This window comes from Leuresthes tenuis, unplaced genomic scaffold (assembly GCF_036924035.1).
Source record: "Leuresthes tenuis unplaced genomic scaffold, fLeuTen1.0.hap1 SCAF_5, whole genome shotgun sequence".
Lineage (NCBI taxonomy): Eukaryota > Metazoa > Chordata > Actinopteri > Atheriniformes > Atherinopsidae > Leuresthes > Leuresthes tenuis.
In genome coordinates, this window is record NW_027325359.1 from 17,119,969 (window position 1) to 17,139,957 (window position 19,989).

General features: G+C 42.2%; 1 protein-coding gene across 9 annotated transcripts in view; it reads right to left on the minus strand.

Annotated features, from left to right (window-relative positions):
• Positions 1 to 1,372: 1,372 nt before the first annotated feature.
• LOC140307421 (AP-3 complex subunit beta-2) overlaps positions 1,373 to 19,989 on the minus strand; it is a 42,204-nt gene continuing 23,587 nt past the window's right edge. For 2 of the 9 annotated variants that reach the window (XM_072386300.1, XM_072386296.1), the window contains exons 14-28: positions 19,757 to 19,866; positions 19,474 to 19,650; positions 18,462 to 18,648; positions 17,516 to 17,634; positions 12,853 to 12,891; positions 12,021 to 12,135; positions 10,223 to 10,403; positions 9,877 to 10,039; positions 9,575 to 9,662; positions 9,232 to 9,341; positions 8,914 to 9,142; positions 8,353 to 8,437; positions 7,296 to 7,393; positions 4,311 to 4,449; positions 1,373 to 2,782 (exon numbers count right to left, since the gene is read on the minus strand). In XM_072386300.1, coding sequence (XP_072242401.1) covers positions 2,596 to 2,782; positions 4,311 to 4,449; positions 7,296 to 7,393; positions 8,353 to 8,437; positions 8,914 to 9,142; positions 9,232 to 9,341; positions 9,575 to 9,662; positions 9,877 to 10,039; positions 10,223 to 10,403; positions 12,021 to 12,135; positions 12,853 to 12,891; positions 17,516 to 17,634; positions 18,462 to 18,648; positions 19,474 to 19,650; positions 19,757 to 19,866 — 2,027 coding nt within the window. In that variant the 3' untranslated portion in view covers positions 1,373 to 2,595. Of the gene's footprint in view, positions 2,783 to 4,310; positions 4,450 to 7,295; positions 7,394 to 8,352; positions 8,438 to 8,913; positions 9,143 to 9,231; positions 9,342 to 9,574; positions 9,663 to 9,876; positions 10,040 to 10,222; positions 10,404 to 12,020; positions 12,136 to 12,852; positions 12,892 to 17,503; positions 17,635 to 18,461; positions 18,649 to 19,473; positions 19,651 to 19,756; positions 19,867 to 19,989 lie in introns of all 9 variants that reach the window. The other 7 variants (XM_072386302.1, XM_072386299.1, XM_072386301.1 and 4 more) reach the window with 5 other exon arrangements.

Here is a 19,989-nt window from a genome sequence, read left to right on the forward strand (position 1 = left end):
CCATCACAGGGTAAACAGAGACAAACGAGACACACAACCATCCATACTCACACTAACTCCTAAGGACAATTTAGAGACACTAATTGAATTTAATGTATATGGCAGAGTGAAAGGTCTCCTGAAAATGTTCAAACTTTTCTGATAGAAAAAACGTCTACTCCTCTAGTAAGATGTCTCCTGTGATGATTGTATTCTCATATGACACTTTTGGTTTTGAATCTGAGTCTTTTATAGTTGATGCTGGTAAAGGTGGACCTTTTTGTTCTCTTTTTTCTTTAACCATGCTGGGTCGTTTAACTCAGTGTTTCCCAAAACAAAGCTAAAGATAAATGTTTTGTAAAAAATTGAAAAGACATGTTGACGTTACCTCAAAATCATACATTAGTAGTGCATGCAAAATTGTTCTCTAAGTTTTAAGTTAATAGATACACACAAAGAGGACACACAGATGGGTGTCCAACTTGATAAAACAGGCTTCCATTTTCCCTGCCAGTCTTACATGTTTACTATTCCTTCAATAATTGAATAATTGCTTGTCTCTTTGCTACTAAAAAGCACTGTGATGCTGTGAATGTCTTTATGCTGTTCAGCAGAATAAAAGACAGAGGACACACAAGGGTTTCATTTGTACTTTTATTTGTACAATAAATAAACTTGTAATACCTCAGGATTACATTTCACAACCACACACAGGGTATGATAAACTGTACTTTGGATATTAGAAAGCCGATGCAGATAGAAATAATGACCAAACATGGATTGTGTTTTGCCAAATGGATTCTGTGAAAGCAGCCTTAATTGCATTTTACAACAAATGTATGATTTCTTCGTCTTTACATTCCTCTTTATGATTGTGCTGCAGTGACTGGAGGTTTCAGATTAAATGGCAGACAGAGCAACAGGTTAAAAAAAACAAAAAAAAAAAACAGCAACATGCTCCTTATGATCCTAACTGCTACATTTTCCATCAGTCAAAAATAAATTCACAAATGATAATATGACCTTTGACCTGAAACAAAGATATGATGAAAGTCATGAAGAATTGTTCCTTAAAATTGAGTTCCTCTATTTAAAGACAAAATAATTATAATCCCAAATTAATACTTTGACATTTTTGGTAAATGTTTTTCTTTGCTATTTTGCCAAAAGTCAAATGAGAAGATTGATACCACCCTTTCTGTCAGATTAATGTGGCTAATGCTAACAGCCTGTTAGCTAGTTAGCACAATTTAACACAACAGACAAAATGGAAGTAAACTGCTAGCTTGGCTCTGTCTGTATTTAACAAATCAGCCTTTCATTGCATCTAATGCTCATATTAATGTTAAATCAGATGTGTTGAATCTGTTTAAAAACAGAAAATTGTGTTATGTTTAGACAGACGAAAGCTAGCTGTCCTAAACTGTGCTAACCATCTTATCAGCTACAGATTTAGTGGTTGACATTCTTGTGTTACTTTGTGAAAAGACAACTGCATTTACCAAAAGTAAACAAGCTTCAGTTTTGAACTTAGTGGAAATAATAAGAAAAACATTAAAATTATTTGAGTTTTCTGACATGTAAAGATCAAATGAATCATATATTCAGCTAAAATGAAATGAAAAACATCAGGTAGACAAACTTGTTTGATTCATTTTGTTTTGTCATTGCATTTGAGTAATTTTTCAGCAACCACTGTTTATTTTTTTTTGTTTTGTTTTTTTCTTTTGGGAGGAATTTATTCTCAAACCAAAGAAAAAAAAAGTATAACTATTTTTTTGTAAAACGCTGTTGTAATCACTTATTGACTGTTGGTTATATAATGTGCTCCCTGAAAAATTCAAGTCAAGTGTTAAAAAGACAATGATGAGTTAGTTCATGTTTTTCGGGTCAGTAACCAGTGTCATGACTCCCGCACATAGGCACACCGTACCTTGTAGTAGTACTGTAGTACATGTTGCAGTACAACAATATTTATACACCCTCAGTTTTCATCAGTGCCCCAATTTCTGTAATTAACGTGCACTTTGAAAGAAAGGCAAATTCTTGAATATACAGAATACAACACGAGAATCTTCTTTATATGGTCTGTTGCAGTAAACTTGAATGGCTGTTAACAGATAAATATGCTAATTTTACAGCCTATTTTTAGTTTGTTTCTTTACGCACCAACCTGTTTTTAGGGTATACATTGTGTAATGTACTTTTCTTGTATTACCTACTGCATTTACTCCTTCAAAGCGGAAAATTAATGAGCTAAACCTTCAAGTCTATCTGATCTTCAACTTCAACTTCCTGAAAACAAATCATCCATATGACTCCTCACTAAAAAAATAAACCCAGTCAGCTCTCCGACAAAGCAGGATTTGTTACAAAGCATCTTTAAATATTGGCGTTAAACATTTAAGCTCCAACATTGTCCTTGTCTAACAGTCATCCAGTTCCAGCTGTGGCATTCGGTGTTCTAAGGAGTCATTTCTGAAGGTTTAGGGCACTTAAACACAAAACATTCTGGAAGCTTTCTCTCTGAAACGGCTTGCAGGAGAGTGCAGGAGCTGGGACTGTGAGTGACAGGGAGGGAGGGGGCGTAGTTCAAAGCTCGGTCACTGCTTCATATCACTGTGTTAGAGCCAAGAGGATGTCCTTCACCAGCATGGTGCCGATCACCATTTTCTCACAGTTGACCATCAGCTGAGCGGCGCCCTCCTCTTTGGTTGCCACAGTGACCAGCACCAAGCTGCTGCTGGTCACCGTCCTGCCAGCAAACCTGTGGACAGGATGATCAGGAGGAGGAACAGGAGGACTGAGGTCAAAGCAGCAAAGATTGGAAGTAAAGATGAAGCCAAAGAATAAGAAGGATACAAACAAACACACACACACATCGGTGAGACCATGAATGGACCATGAAGCCCTACAATTATCTTAACCGCTAGAAGGTTTGAACAGACAACACATGCATGTCACACAGCAGCATACAAGGAATTCCCAAAGACAGTGGGTTGTGGTATTTCACTCGTACTTTCTGATAACATTCTGTGCGCACGTCGCCAAATCCCAACCTCGATCTGACGCCACTGTGTCTTAGATTTCCACAAACATCTTCAGCTGTTGACCTCACCAGAGAACACCCTGACTCTAAACAATACAGCATGTGGCGTGAGCAGTGGCAATGAATTTTACACTTCATGATGTGATAGATTTAGGTGGTCTTTTCCTAAATTTTGCCATACAATTTTACTCAGTGCAGAAAATGCCACATTAAAGCCGCGCTACTGCTGTCTTATCCTTCACTGTTATTGTCTGTGGTGTCATACTGTTGTAACAAGTGTGCAGAAATTAAGGTGCAACTTGGACTTTCCATTTCCATAAAGGCTGCATATCTTTGGACATTAATCTTTCTGTCTTGTCCTTGAATTGTTTTAATAACCCCAGCCTGTTGTAGCTGACAGCACCAAATAGGAGGCGGTCAAACAGGGATTAACCATCCACGAAGACTCTCTTTGGCTGGATTCACACGTGCATTTCAGACATCAAAGGTCTCAATTCTCATTCATGTTGAATGAGTTGCCATCTTGCAATTGAATTCTGGGTCTGGTGCTTTCTTTTCCTTGCAAAGTTGAATATAGTTCAGCCTTTTCCAGCAGCAGCGGAGGCTTTTGCCAATCAAATCCCAGAAGTGATCATCTGTCTGACCTCGTGACTGATTGTCACTATAATTCCAAGTGTCAGGACCAATCTCAGTAGAATACTAAGGCACTAAGGCACTAAGGCACTGCATTAGTGTGAATCCTGCTTAATATGTGGTGCCTCCACTGCCTCACTTGGTTTGCAAGCTAGCATGGTAGCCTGCAAATTTGTTGGCATTGTAGAGTAAGCTGCTCCATGTCTTCTCGGAAAGATCACCGGGGTGTGCTTTTAAACGAAGGTGATGCTTCCAACAGTCCGATGCCTCTGTCTATACAGCCTGTGGTCTGAAGGACTTACAGAATGTGATTTTACTAGTTTAAAAAAGAAAAAGTGACAACTCTAGAGCTCTCTGTAGATGTAAGACGGTTGCTCAAAGGTTACGAAAAACATAAATTCTTTATTATACGATTCAACACTAACAAAAAACGTAGTTATGAACATTACGATGCATAAAGAATATACTGCGTGGTGAATAAAGACTTTGAATTTGTTAGCTGCTGTTCATGAAAAAGCTGTTTAAGCCATGCTGAAACCAGAAGGGCTAACATTTTGTCCCCCAATGGATCCTGCGTCTATTCTATAGCATGACTCATAGTGAGGTGAACCTTGAACATATGCAGTGATTCTTCCTCTTATCCTCTCACCTGCACTCTTTGTCTGACCCACAGGGGACTCTGCTGAGGTGGGCGGCGGCGGTCACTCTCTGGACGATGGCGTGTTCATTCCGACACTTGACATCCAGAGTTAGCTTCTCTGTGATCTCATTCATTCCCATCAGCTGACCTGCGGAATTGTGAGCAGAGCAGTGATCAATCGGGAGAGACTCTTAAGTCAGCTGTCCCACGTTTCTACTCCCCCATCGGCAAAAAAAGCAAAAAGCTAAACAGTCACTGACAGAAAAGACGACACATGACAGCGTTTGGCTTTTACCAGTGCGGAGACTAAAATGGTGATTTCTATATGAAAGAAATTGAAAGAAAAAGTAATTTTTCAAGATATCTGCCAGCTTCAGACATATAAAGTATTACATATAGCACACACACTGTATATACAATCCAACACGGGGATTTCTACATAAACACAAGCGTCTCCTACAGCCCCAGACGGTTGATGTAATTCTCAATACACCAGGAATTAAAAAATACTAATAAAACTGGAATGCACTGATGCTTCCCACGGAACATAGTGGTGAAATAAATCAAGATGCTAATTTGTGCATTAATATGTGAGATTAAAGCCCCCCCCCGCTTTTTATTGTCAATCCAAATGAAGCCTTTATCTGCACCACAGCTCTCTGGTGTAAGAGGACACTTTCCCAGATACAACTTACAATTTGACTTGCTTTGCTGGTCAAAACACACCTGGACATCCAGGTAAAAACTCTGCGTAAAAGTTTGAATTGTCTGGATGTAAAGCCTAGTTACCAGAAAACTGGAACAGGAAAAAGCATTATCTAACTTGTCTGCCTTTAAAATGATTACGTTGTTTTGGACAGTTGTTCACAGGGAAAAGCAACCTGAAGACATCGCTTTGGGTCGTAGGAAATTTGCTTGCACCTAGTTTCTCACGTGTTGGAGAATAAACCAGCAGCTCCATGCCAACAAGAAATCTGAGAGTTCACACAACTAACGAGACAGGAAAGCAAAAAAAAAATGATTTAAATTACACATGATAATATCTACTATTTAAGTACAAATATTCCAATTTTTAAAACTGGCCACCACACATATTTATTTACTGTATATGTATGTAGCATAAGTAGAGATAAAGTGTGTTTCCACGGGCCAAGGAACCTTTTGAAGGACTCAGGTAGTATTTGTCGTTAAGGATCCAGGTGCTTAACATGCCCTGCTCACTGAACTGCAGAGATTTTTCTTTCTACAGTCAACATGTAATGCAAGCTGTTGCAAACTGCACACTGCTTGCGTGCCGTGCATTTCGGAAACTGCTTTGACGTAACATTGCGCCTGAATTTTCACCCTCTCGCTCGCACATTCGCGACAACTGACAAGAAAAAATGTGAGACGACTCGAGCACAAAGGGTTCCGAAAAGCCTGATAAGAATGAATAACAACTCAAATTCCCTTTGAGCATGCAGTGAAGCCAGAAAGCCATGCTGCCTTGAATGCTTCTAATTGCAACAGAAGGAAGCAGGACATCCTGGGACTTTTGTCATACTGCATTTGACGAGTTATTTACAAGACGATGCAAGATATTTCATCATTTTCTGGTGCACTGAACAGTATGAATGTTGGACTTTGTTTTTGTCCGGAGTGCTGGATTGATTGGCCTAATTTTCTCGGGTGAACAAAAGCCAAGCAGGGAATGCTCGACGTTTTTCCTAGATCGAACTTTTGATCAAAGAAGAGCTGAATCTTTACTTTGAGTCTAATCATTGCTGTTAAATCAAATGTAGCCTGCTGTGAACCAGATATCAAGGCCTCTTTTGACCTGCAAAACAAATCAGTGCTCATTAAACCAGACGTACAACAGACCCACAGCATGATCGGCAGTCTGAGAAGTGCTGTGAAGCAGATGTTGTACTTTTTTTTTTTTATGTTCTCATGGTGCTCAAAGAGGAGTGAATTGGGATCAGTGGATGAGCATTTCCAGTCATTCCCGGTGGAGCAGCAAAGTGTGAGCAGCAGGTTGGCGCAGGTGAGTCTGTCTGCAGCTACAGGCCTGGAGATGCAGCTCAGGGTTTATAACCAATGCAGGGAGGAGGAGGGGGCAGGTCTGGGGGAAGAGGGGGTGGAGGGGTGTGGGAGTCTGAGGTCTGCTATAAGGCCAGTGGGCATGGAGATGGCTGGGAGCAACAAATCTATCAAAGCCAACTTACCTAGATTCTTTAAAAGCTTCTCTATAGGGGACAGTATGAAGAGGCAGGAACCGAGGACATGACATGTTTTAACACTCACTATATGTATGTTAAGAGCTCAGAACTTGCTCAATGTTATTCAGGATGGATTAATGAACATCAGAAACATGCTGGTAGCTCTTGTTTGTGGTTGTGCTACCAGACACTGTCTATCACAAACTTTTTGGTTTGTAATGGACAGTTTCAAGGTAATTCCCAGCCCTGGAATAAGAATGGAACAAGAGACTAAGAAACACAAGGCTTTTTTCTGTAATGTCATATCTATCATAAAGAAATCATCAATCATCTGTACATCAAACATGATATATACTGCTACAAAGTGCTGTGGTCATGCTGCCATTTTAAATCTATTCAATCTCACATTGTTAATACGCATTTCTTCCCAGCTGACTGAGCTTTTTTTAAGAAAAGTTTTCTTCTTAAATGTCTCTTTTTGCAAATAGCTGAAAAAGTGGCAGCTCAAATGGGAAAAACATTACAAACACACCTCAACACCTGAATGTTGGTTGAAAACAAGTGTTTGTGAGCCAAGCTTATAAGAAACAGTGTCTTCAAAGCACATTTACACATAAAAAAATGGATCTCGAAGCGATAACGTATCAACGAGAAGGAAATCCTCTCAATCGGGTGTGTGCAGCATTTAAAGAAATGTTGTAAAATGTTGGCATTAACACAGAGATATAAGATTCAGAGCTCATGCTTTAAGACGTCGGTGTTATTTCCTTTTGTTTCATTTTGCATTGTTACCAACCTTGCTCCTTTTTGAACTCGTTCTCTGTCAAGAAGACGGGCCTCATCAGCTCCCCGACCGGCGGCTGGATCGACACGAAGAATTTCCTGGCGTGAGTGCTGCAAAGCAAAAACAGCGGTCAGGGCAACTTTTGACCTTTTTTTTTTTTTTTTAAATCGACTTCACTGCTCGGCGTTGCTTTGCTTGACTGCACGCAGAGCACACATCCTGGTAAAGTAACAATGATGAAATAGATGAGGAAACACGAGGAAATAGAAAATATATCAATGTTAGTGTATTAACTGTGGTTTTGTTTGTCAGTCATGTGATGTATCTTATCTAATGTTACTTCCTGTCTATTTTGGATACATTTCTGTTAGTTAGAATTCCTGCGTCTTCTGGGCTTCGCTGATTACTCCTCATGTTCCTGTCATACACACCTGGATGAGAACACTGGAGTGCATATTTCAACCCAGTACAAATACTCCCTGGTTCTCGCTGTTTGATTTGCTCTGTTTCATTCTCTGTTCTAGTCAAGGAATAATGTTGATTATTAGAAAAAATGCGTCGTTATTGTTTCCATCAACTGGCTCGGAGTGTCTTTGTAATGTCGTCAGCAGGTGGCAGCAAAGTCGTTTAAATGTAGACTTTGAGGACGCATTCAAAGACAGTCGGCTTGGCCATACACGGGAAAAAAAATGGAGTGAGGTTTTCAGGAATTCTTCTAAACTCGGATATATTGTGTTTATTTCACAATATGCACTTATCTGTATCTCCCCTAATGCACCACAACTCTTTTTAGAAAAAGGTTCCCTCAAGCAAAACCGGGGCAGTTTTCTCAAATGTTGCTGTTTTCGTCAAGCTTCTCTCGTGCGCCACTTCGAAATGCAGATCAAAAACATGAACAGAAACCTGTCTGATAACTAAATACCACAGCTTTGAAGCAGAGCCGTAAAAGCCCAACAGTGATCGGTGGAAGTGTGCCTTTAAAGTTCTGCAAAGCCGCCCGCGTCAGTTATAACGTCAGCTTTGTTTCTGAATGGGAGTCGGCGCTCCACAACAAGCATTTTCATCTCACCACAGCTGGAAGTTTGCCGCTTGCGTTGAGTCACAGAAATCGATGCCCATCACTGCTGAGGCCGTCTCACCTGCTGGCAGCAACTCTGCCGACACACAGAGGAGGAAAGATGACAGTGTTGACCAATACAGGAAGCAAACTAGACGAGAGTCTTTGCTCCTCTGACCTTCAGGGATTTTGCTGCAGTGTTCGAAAATTAAGTAAACTCTGCAAAGTCAGCGTGGATGCTCGAAAAGCACCAACAAGGTGAGGATGCAAATAAGATGTTGAGACATTTTTGAGGTCTTAGATCTGAGGCCACATTCCACACAAGTGGAAACGCGAGAGCTGCTCACATCTCCAAGACAATTTGGTGTTTGGGGAAAACCTGCTCAAACATAGGGAGAAAGTTTCTGTATAATCACGCTCCCAGGACATGTCACTGTCCAATACTTCCATTTAATCTGGTATAACGAACAACGTGGCTCCCAGAGGTCACTGGCAGGGTTGTACACTTTAGATTTTGTTAATGACAATAACAGAAAGCAGTGCACCGAACCTCTTCAGGCTACATGAACTCACCAATCTCTGGGAACTCTTTGACCCTCATCCCTGACTGGAGCTTCACGTCCTCCATGTGGAGGGTCTTGGTGTCAGAGGTGGAGTTGTTGGTGAACTGCATCTGCACCGCCACCATGTTGGCGTCGGGGCTGAACGGCTGCCGGCTGAAGCAGTACTCCACCGACAGGCCCTCCCCTGTGATGCGGTGCAGCAGCTCGAAGCTCTTCAGAGTGCTGGAGGGAGCGATTGTCTGTAAAAAGATCCCTCAAATCATTTCATTTGCAAGCTTTGTTACTGGAGAGTAAAAGTGTTCGACAGTGTGACGTGTGAGGCCCTTACTGCTGGGGAGAGAACAGAGTCAGACAAAGACAGTCCCTCCAAGTCAGTCACAAGGCTGTTGGACAGGAAGGCGTTGACGGGTGTGACTTGAGGGGAAGGAGCAGGTTCAACTGGGAAAGAGATGCAAGTCAGAGAAGCCTTCTCCACATGATTCCACTGCAGTACACATATTTCCCAAGCTCTTGTTTGAAAAGGGTTGCCACAGGAACCAGTGAAGTAACTTTTCGAAAACAATTTTTTATTTTATTTTTTTTTAAAAAAGCCCTTGTTCAGTGCCTTCGCTTTATGTCGTTACATATGCAATCTCTGAGGAGAAAAGCTGCGGGGATGGAGAAAGCCTTACAATCGTCAAGGTCGAGCAGAGACATTTCCTTCTTCTCTTTCTTGTTCTCTTTCTTGACAGGTTTGGGAGGAGGTTTAGATTCAGCTGCCTGCGAGGAGAACAAGTACAACTGTCATGAAACTGGGGCACTGAAACTGGGGCAATCCATAAGGTCAAAAGAATGAATTCTCCTGTGTAACTGCTTAGTATTTTACTTTAGCATTTTGCTTTCGGTTAGTTTTAGATGCAGATTTTAAAAAAAATCTTATTTTGTCTTATTTGTGCTCCGGGGTTAAGTGTAGAAGTGGAGACGCTCTCGATACCTTCTTTTTCTTTTTGACCTCTGCCTCAGATTCCGAGTCTTCCGACTCCGACTGGCTGCTTTCCGATGCGCTCTCCTCATCGTCAGAGTCAGACTCCGAGTCGCTCTTTCGTTGTTTTCTCTTCCTCTCTTGCTCCCTGTCATCTTCTTCGCTACTCTGTTCGCTGTGAAAAGAAAGCAAAGCTCCAAATTCCCACAAGAAGCCGCACACACAGAAGTGACCACAGCTGACTGGCGGTTATATCGAAGCTTGTACGCTCTCATGATGTTTGGCTCACAGGTCGTAGGGATGGAGCTCTGTTCATTGGAAACACAGCGATGAAACACGGTGAACATGCCTGCAGTACCTTGCACTCTCTTGCACTGGCTTCTTGAATTCTCTCTTTTTCTTTTTCTTCTTCTCCCTCTCCTTCTCCTCCTCGTCCTCCGACTCAGAACCTTCGCCGCTCTCCTCGCTCTCGGAGGCTGTCCCGCTCACCTCGCTGCCGCTGCCGCTGCCGCTCTCAGAGACGCTTGCAGAATCCGACTCTGCGGAGGTAAAGCTTGTTATTTCTCACTCAAACGCCAAAGATAACCAGATTTTATTATCTTTTGTGTTATTGATGCTCCTGACACGTCTGATCAGGGGTAAAAATCACACAAAAAGGATCAGACATTCCCAGACTTTCTGTCTCTTAAATCCCACCTGAGGCTGGAATGACGAAAACAAAAGAAAACAACAAAAAAGAATTAAAGAGAGTCAAAACATTTTTTGCTCCACCTGTAGCAACAAAACCGTATTCCTGTCCACTATCTGCATTTCTGACACTGTATAAATTTGCTGGAAGTCATGTTTGTGGTGTGATGTCACAGAAATTTTCCAAATCTCGAGACAACTTTGAGGTGCGAACTGACACCCAAAGCCTGAAGTCTTTTGTTTCTAATTCCTCCTTTTTGTCTTAATTTTCTTTGCCAGCTGAAAAGGATTTTCTCTACATGAACACAGCACTGCTTTAGACTTTGGGAACCTGTTAGGAGTTTCAATATTTCTGCATACATGTGACCAGAAATATTGTCCGATATGATCAAAATAACATCTGTGACTGGATAAAAGCGTGTGCAACTTTAGGATTAGTGGTTCATTTGAAGAAATAAATCCAGCCGAGGTTAATCGTGTCAGTGGGACGATGAGATGTGAACACACACCGCGTTTTACTGGAAGAACATTGACTTATGAGAGTCTGTTCTTCACGACATGTGCGTAACAGATAACAAAAAAAAAACAAGGATAACTTCTGAGACCTTGAAGGCATCTCTTGATAGCTCACAGTAAAGTTCACAAGTCCACTATCAGCCACGGCAGGGCTGCACGGGGCAAACTGCTGCTCTCCAAAAAGATCACCGCTGCTTGTCCGGCGTTTAGGTCACACAGACCCTTTTTACACAGCAGCTGCACCGTATCACCACACGCTAAGATCTGTGACTCTCAGGGGTAATTCTAATTCCACAAGCGAGCACAAGGAAGGATTAGCATCAGAAAAACACTGCAGTCCAGCGTAAGACTGTGAAACACGGTAGCGGTAGTGTCATGGCTTTGTTCAAGCTGATGTGCTGAACCGATCAGCAGATACTGGAAATGTTTCAGTGCAGTCACCAGATACGTATAGCGTGGCACGCTTTTACTCCTCGCTGACGAGTCATCTTCTTTTCTTTCAGATATAAATGATCTGGTATCTTTCTGTATAATTTGCTTCACCGTCTTCTCTGTACCTGGAAATATCTTTTCATCGTGTTTATGTACTAAAATCTGAGGGCTTTCAGCAGAACAATATATGATCCACTGGGCCGACAAAAACAGATTCTTCGAATTTCTCAATAAGAAGCTTTGACGCAGATGTGAGTCTTTACATTCCCACCAACAACTACTTCATTGTGCACACAGCGGCGCCATGTGGTGCATTTTGTACTGTACAGCTTTTTAAATAACTCTAGTGTTAAGCTTCATGAAATTCGATATCTTTCTCATCTCTTATAATGTTATAGAAAAACAAAATAAAATACCCTCTGAGAAATTCACGTTCTAGCACACACAAACACATCTGAGGTGGACATTAGCTTTGACGAGTTTGGATTGCGCCACCGCTGTAGGCATTTCCCTAAAGTTACCACTGTCAGCAGACTCTGTCGGCCCGGACTCGCCCTCCGAGTCGGAGTAGAACGGCTTCTCCACTTTCTTCTCCTTCCTCTTCTCGCGGCTGCTGCATTTGGTCCATTCAGGCACCTGGCAGAGAAAGCAGAGTTCAGGAAAGCGATCGACCAGCTCGGTCTCAGTGAAAAGCCTCTCAGCGGGAAGCATAGACATGGGCAGATTACACTAGCGTGGCCATGAATGCCTCTGCCTGGGTGTGACGCAGCCAAAATGAAGCCAGCCATCGCTGCTGCAGATCTGCTTTTAGATCTGACAGTCAGAGAACAAATTCAGCTCAGATTCTAATGATTGTATGGAGGGTTTTTTTTTTTTTTTTTTTTTTTTTTTACACAGACAGACATCAGCACCAGGTGTACTGCCTTCATGACCAGTGGCGGAAATGGTTTCCTTTTAATACAGGGGGCAGTTCCATTAAGAGAAGTGATGCCTTTGAGAAGGACTGTCTATCCTCCCACACTTTACAAAAAGAGGCATTCTGCTCTTTCTATGACCACACTCATTAACAAGAGCCATTTGGTAATGAGTGTGGACATCACCCAACAAGCATTTACAGCCCAAAGGGCTGCTAATGCATCTCAACATGTCTGAGGGACACACGTCAGGCTTAAAGAATCACTTCTTTAATGGCGGAGGCTGAGGAAAAGGATGCTATGTTTCAGGTAGCTTTGGCTCAGCTAAGCACAGAACAGCAACTACGTTAGGCAGGGAGTTGAAAAAGCACTCGGGTTCTTAGCGGCTATGTGGGTTGAAGCTCAAGGACGTGTGGCTCTTTGCCGCTAACTGACTCACACTCGTTAACGTTGTGACTCTTTCAAGCAGCGCAAAAACCTGGCAGACGTAGAAAAGAAAAAGATTGGGATGGAGATGAGGAAAAAGGAAGGAAACGTTTTTAGAAAAAAGTCAGGAAAGCAATAGAAACAGGCACAGGAAGGGTTTCAGGGCCTATAGATAAGAAGGTGTGAGAACAGTTTGGATAACACAGAGACGGAAAATAACCCCCAGATTTAATCACAATGTTTGCTTCATATGTTGCTACAAAAATAATCAAAGGGAAACTGTTCCTTCAAGCCCTCCAATATAACGTTAACTTAACACTGACTGTATATACAACTGTATATACTAACTCACGTATAATGAAATTAAATAGTGTAGAAATTAATTACCAAGTTGTCATGTTCAGTGCCTATTAATACATTTTTTAAAAAAATACAGAAATTACAGAAAGCATTTAGTATGAACGTCTTCTCCAGCAACAAAGCATGGTGGGCTGAGCATGGGGTTAAATGACGGCAGTGAGGAGTGGCACAGCTTGAAATGCACACAGATAAAGGCACATCACACAGAATCAAACAGCATTTGTGACACAATCACAAGCCATGTCGCAAATTTCATGAAAGACCAGTCAGGTGCAGGGCAGGAGACAGAAACTGTCAGCAGGAAGAGAATCCCCACGAGGCCGACTCAGGCCGCCGGGTTTTTGGGGGTGTTTCTGACAGGAGAGCATCAAACAGACTTCATCTTCATCATCGACGGAGGACGTTCGCTCCATTTTTGATAGAACTGAAGCTGTTGGAGCTTTCTGCCGTTTTCTACCGCTAACACGGCTTCTTGTTCTCGTTGGTTGAAAAGTTAGTAAATGGAGCGTGAGTAGAGCTTGGGCCTTATGCAAGAGCCTCTCATGAACTTAATACAAAATTAATGCTTTGTTAGAAAAAAAAGTCATCTCATAAATGCTGAGGTCTTTCCTGTTTTTTTCTTTTTCAACCAAGTAAAATTCTCTCACTCTGAGGGCCTGCTTGAGTATATACATGCAATTGCATTATCTGGGCGTGTCATTATTGGTCAGTTTAGCCTGTTTACATGCATTTGAAAAGTCCCTTTTTGATCGGACAAACACTATCATTAATTTTTGGATAGTTCTGGATCTCTTTACAGGTTACAGAGAGAATGAGTATCCTCTATGAGACCAAACAGTGTTGCAACACTGTAGGCTCTCCTTTTCTGCTCATCTGTTGGCACAACACTGCACCCCCACTATTAACTGTTTTCTAACAGTTTCAGATCCTTTATCATTACTCCCAGTAAACTAAGCTGTAGATCATTAGGTCACTTTATTGATAAAATGTAATGAGCAAGTGCTTGAGTTTGACGTGTCCAGCTTAGAATATATTCACTACCAAGCCTCACGGACAAAAAGAAGGAGCTGTTTAAGACAAGAATACAAAAAAGCCCTTGCATGAGACCCACTGTCAATCAGAAATGTTCAGCCAACATTAAAAGGAGTCCCGAAAGTGGAGGAAAAACTACAACTGCCTATGAAGACATCGGGATATGGTTGAGCGCGTCAGGAAAAGCGAATGAGCAGACTTTAAGGAAAAGGATGAACTGTTCTGGTAAACTCTCCTACTTACAGCTGCTTTCACCAAGCTTTAACTGACTGAGGATTTTACACAGAAGCAGAATCCCATTGATTTCATCCTGTCATTACCAGCATCACAACTTATTACCACATTAGGTAACAGCCAGAAAGAGAGAGAACTATGAAAGAAAGACAGAGCAGGTCATCAAAACAAACACCACAGCACTCCCACACATGAGGGGGGGGGGCACCTCTCGCCAGTCTCCCAGCAGGCCGATCCGCCCCTCGCTGGAGGTTACGACCTCCTCCGTCTGCGGAGGTGTACGGTGTGCAGAAACATCCAAAAAACATAAACGCCTCGATTTTAGCCACAACATTTACAGTCACGGCTAACATAAAATAAGCCTCTTTCAATTCTGAGGTTTTAAGTATCAGGACAGTTCAACACATGACTCGTGACGATTGTGCCTAAAGGAGGGATCAGTAGCTTACCAGCTGTCCACGGTTGGAAATGTAAGTATTAGAATAAAAGTATTTTTCTATCAGTTTGGCGTGTGGTCTGAGCCCTGGGGCTATTTGGGCTTACTCTCTTATACCTTAATAATGTGCACCAGGACTCATCAAGTACTACAGATCTAAAAAAGAGGCAGACCCTGAGGAGGAGAAGGCGTTGGAGGGGGTTTAAATTACCCACCTGCAAATGAATGGAAGAAAAAGGAGCGGCTGTTCTGTCACAGACATTTCAAACTGTGTCAGCTTGTGTTTGCTTTCACAAAACTAAGCCAATATGGACCGTATTTACCGATAGCACTTTTCTGGTCTAGTTGATCGCCCAAAGTGCTTTTTAATTCACACACACAAGCTCATACAGCGCTTCTTAGTCTATACCATATCACAGTCTACACGGGGCTTTTTCCTCACATTCATCACGTTCACATGGGACGCGTTGGAGGTTCAGTGTCTTGCCCAAGGAAACTGCGACATGTGGTGCTGGGAAGCCAGAGATTGAACCACGGAGCCACTGGCAGAGAACCACTCTTCCATTAGAGCTACATAAGGGAATTTTCCAAACCATTTGGACACCTCACAGTCATTGAGTCAAGCGTGAACTCCTCTGTATACCAAGATAACCTCCAGTCAAATGTGAGGCCATCTGTCTGACAGCGAAAGCTTGGCGCAAATTGGGTCATGCAACAGGACAGTGATCCCAGACACGAGTTCAAATCAACAGCAGAATGGCTAAAAAATAAATAAAATAAAGGCGTTGCAATGGTTCAGTCTGAGTTCAGCTCGACAGAAACGCTGTGGAGGGACCTTCACAGGCAAATTTCCTGAGAACATCACACAGAAATGTGTGAACAGGTGGTTCCACAAGCCGCTGAATCATTGGGTGTACTTAGGTTTCACACTCTGCTTCAACATTTTCGCTCAATTTTTGTTAAGGAAAACCTTAAACCTCATGGATTGTTAATCTGAGATTAGACCTGGTTCAGGACCACAGCTTTTTAATATCATCCAGTCCTAATACTTAAAACCCGAGAATTAGAAGAGGGTGTCTTTTCTTTTTCAATGAACTGAATAGCTAACCTTTAAAAAAAAAAATGTATTGAATAATTCATAGAATTGTACTAGACGTTTCCCCAGCTGCCACGACTTCGAGTTTGAACATTTTGAGTAGAGACCTGTGCTTTGAGTTTGTTCTGTGGGGTGTTTAAAGGCTATCTGCAAGTCGGTTGCAGGACCTTAGGGTGACGTCAAAGGCGAATGTAATTTAATCTCTGCTCGTCCACATGAGGGAAAACCGGAAATTGGCACTACAAACCTAGTTCCAGTAATGATGTATGATGTCAGAAAATCAATCGGCTCTCTGCTGTATTTCCACATAACAAGAAGTCATGTATTTTTTTTGCCATGAATACGCTCCCAGTCACTGTAAGGGAAGTGAATACCTGACTTGAAACTGAAGAATCATGAGCAGGGAATGAAATGCTTTGGAAAGCAGTCAATACTAATGGGGCTTTTTCAATTACTTAGCTGGCTGAAACGTCATAAACTCTCGGTCGTTTGCAACCTAGGCATGAATGGCACCTGTGGCTTCATCTTGAAATCTGAATCACAACTTAAACGACAAGTTACACAACACTGAGCTGGAAGTTAAAGGGCTTCGCCGGTATGACTAAAATTAGCACGTGACCACAGAATCAAGCCTTCAGGTCACTCCTGAAACTTATCATCAAGCTTCAAGTGCTGTGACACACTCAAGGTTTGATTCTGTCTTCGTTTGAAACACACTGTTGCACCGATGGCACATGGAGTGAATGGGATGGAGAAGAAGAGGAGGGAGCTCTGGGATGATGCTCTGTGAATATGTGCAATATGTGTCCTCTTACAAACTGGTTCATTTGCCCTTTTCCTATTTGAAAATTTGGGGAAATTGACTGATTTCAAAATGAAATCCATTGATTGCAGATGCTTCAGACCAACTGTTGGCTGCATCTGGACAATATCGCTTGGCATTACTGCCAGGTGGCAGCCTTGAAATCCAAGTCTGCTCCTCTTTGGATCTCATGTGCTATTGGCTCAAACAGCTGTGATGAATGACGTGGACGAGGCGGGTGAGCTGCTGCCCGACAGAAGCAAGTGCAGCAGAGAGGACGAGAGGAGCTCAGTACCACTGACTGGTTTCATCATGATTCCGTTGTTTTCAAACATAAATATCATTTCTCAATGATAAGAAACAAATCCTCTTTTCTCCTTGTGACTCATTCTCCTCCATGGAGGGGGGGAGCTGTTAAGCAGCATCCGTTTGGCAGTGCATGGAGGCCAAAAAGGATGCGTGTTACTGATGAGCTGTTAATGCTAATGGGCTGTAAGTGAATGAATGATGGTCAGTGAAAGAGGAATCCATGTTATATTGGAGTTAGTGTTATATTGGATGTGAAGCTCTCGTGACTCTGTCCAACCCCTCTGAGGCACTGCTCTAGGGAAGGAGCAACCCTCGCTCTCCTCCATCTTTTGGGGCCCCTGGAAAGTCCAGAAGGCCCCTGTGTCTCTGAATGTTACTGTTCCCACTGCACGCACAGACTCCTTCACCTCCACGTTGCGCACGGAGGGGTCAGGGGCGGCTTCAGGCCAGTCAGGCAACTCCTGGTAGCCCCCAGCCTTGGCATTTAGCAGGTGGGACAATGAACCCAACTGGAAGTGGTCTCTATCTGTAAAAGCAACAGGAAATAGGAATCAGAAAAATGGTGCTGTGTCTCCACATGTCACCGGCGTCTGACAGAAAAATCAACTGATATCTGACCTGGCAAAGATCTAAATTATGTTACTCATTAACTAACTCTGGTCTGAGCTGTAACTTCTGACAGTGACAAACTGGACGTGATATGATTTCCCAAAGATGAAAGGAAGAGCTCTCTCTTCATTCTCTTATGTTGGACTTCCACTGCAGCTGTTGTTTTTTTTTTTTCCTCCTTGACGTAAGGACAACTACTTCTTCTACTGAATTATAACCACTGACAATGTAGCCTGAGACTAAACAGAGACTTCGAAACAGTCAATGAAAAGGTGTTTGATTCACGCTTCATTTTCGCTGCTTTTCAAAAGCTCGCTTCAGTTTTGCTTCACTAGTCATGGAAACCTGGCTACTACATCCTCTCTGGCCCATTATCATTTAAAAAAAAACATTTTAAAAAAGCTGATTGTTGGCCTGGTATATAAATATCTGGAGACACCTTCTGTTTCTTGGCTACAATTAGACCAGTGATAACTAAAGAAAATAGCTCTGAATAGATGCATGTGTGCAGATATGACTGAAGTATGAGCCACTGCAGCAGATGCGATTACTGACAGTTTTTGTAACCAAATCAGCGAATAGCTCGTTTGGAAATCATTTTCCTTTATTTGTCAGCAGTCCAAGTACAAAATGTAACTAAGCCCAGAAGAAAAAGGCTCAAATCGTTCCAGTCATTTCACACAGAAAAGGTATTTTGTTAATATGGGAAAAAAAAAAAAAACGAAGGCAGACTGGCTTCTGTACCTTTGAATGGAGACTCAAGGACAGGTGCAGGTTTGAGGGCGAGGAACAGTTTCTTAGCGTACTTGCTGAGGGCCCCACTCTTCTCGGTGGGCACAATGAGCTGGCGAATGAAGCGCGCCCGATCACGGATGTCGTAGTTCTGGTCGTATTTGGCCAAGTTAAGGACGTACTGGGTCAACAGTTTGGTCTGCAAGAGGAAGGAAAGGAGGGTGAGGAGAGTGCGAACATGATGACTGATCATGAGCATGAGCATGGACCCTCTGGGGCTTCTGTTAAATCCCAACTACATTCAGGAACCTGAACCATATGAATATTCAAACATAATCAAGTTCCTGGGTCGAACTATTTACAAGAATTTCAGTAAACTCAGTTATGTAACTGAGGTGATATATAAGAAGTAAAAGCAGCATTATAAAACAGATGTGTGACCTTGCAGAGCTCACTGTCAGCATGCCTTTTGCTGACTAAAGACACACTAGCTGAAGCTTTTAAAACTCTGCAGTTTTCATTCTGAACTGGTCACTGAATAGAAAATAAAAGCAAATCATAAGCTCACAATAAACAAAAACTTTTGCTGTGTCGCATTAAATCATCCATTCTGAAGAACAGAAACAAAAGCAGCTCAGCTCAAACATTCGGGTTAAGTTCCTTTAAAAGGAGCTTTCAGGGCCAACAGCATAATCATGGCGCCGCGCTCACAGATGCTTTGTTTACTGTAGCTGAAATTAACATAAAAATAAAGAGGACGATATCTGTGAATGATACATCCTGCGTTTGGTTGCTGCTTTTTACAGAATCTATACATTTTTCCAGGAATCAGAGGAGCCACAGAAGATTCTAGTGGAATCTATTCCACTAGATGATCATTGCCTGAATGATCATCCTGAGTTTGTTCACGCCTGTGCAGTTGTGATGGGAATGCTATATTTGAATGAAATCACGCTTTCAGTTTACCAGTTACAAGTTTTTCACCTTTCTAAATGCTAGAGAATGAAAATTCTACCGGCCAAACCTGTTTAGAGTTGGTGAGATACAGCTTGGCGGCCAAGTTGATGATCTGGAGCTTGACAATGTCTTCCTCGTTGGTGAACGACTTGGCCATCTTCCTCAGAACATCTGGGGCAATCTTAGGCACATGCTCACAGTATTCTCCAATCAGCCACAAGATACTGGCCCGCGCCATCGGCACCTATGACCACAAGTTAAATGGAATGTTTAGGTATATGTAACTCTGCTGGTCACACTAGGGATGTAACTCGCAGAAATCAAAGCAGGTTCATGAGGGGTTCTCTCACCTGAATGTTGTCTGTTAGTTTCGCCATGTGCTTGATGATGTCACTGTGCTTCTCTGGTTGCATCTGCAGCAGCTTTTTGATGACAACCACTGACTCAGCTACCACCAACTCTGCACAGCAGGAGGAGGAGAAAGACATTTACATCAGAAATGAACACCAGGTCCATTTTTGATAATCATCTTAAGATTGTTTCAATAAAATGAATTTTGGTTCGGCCATTTACGATTATTTCA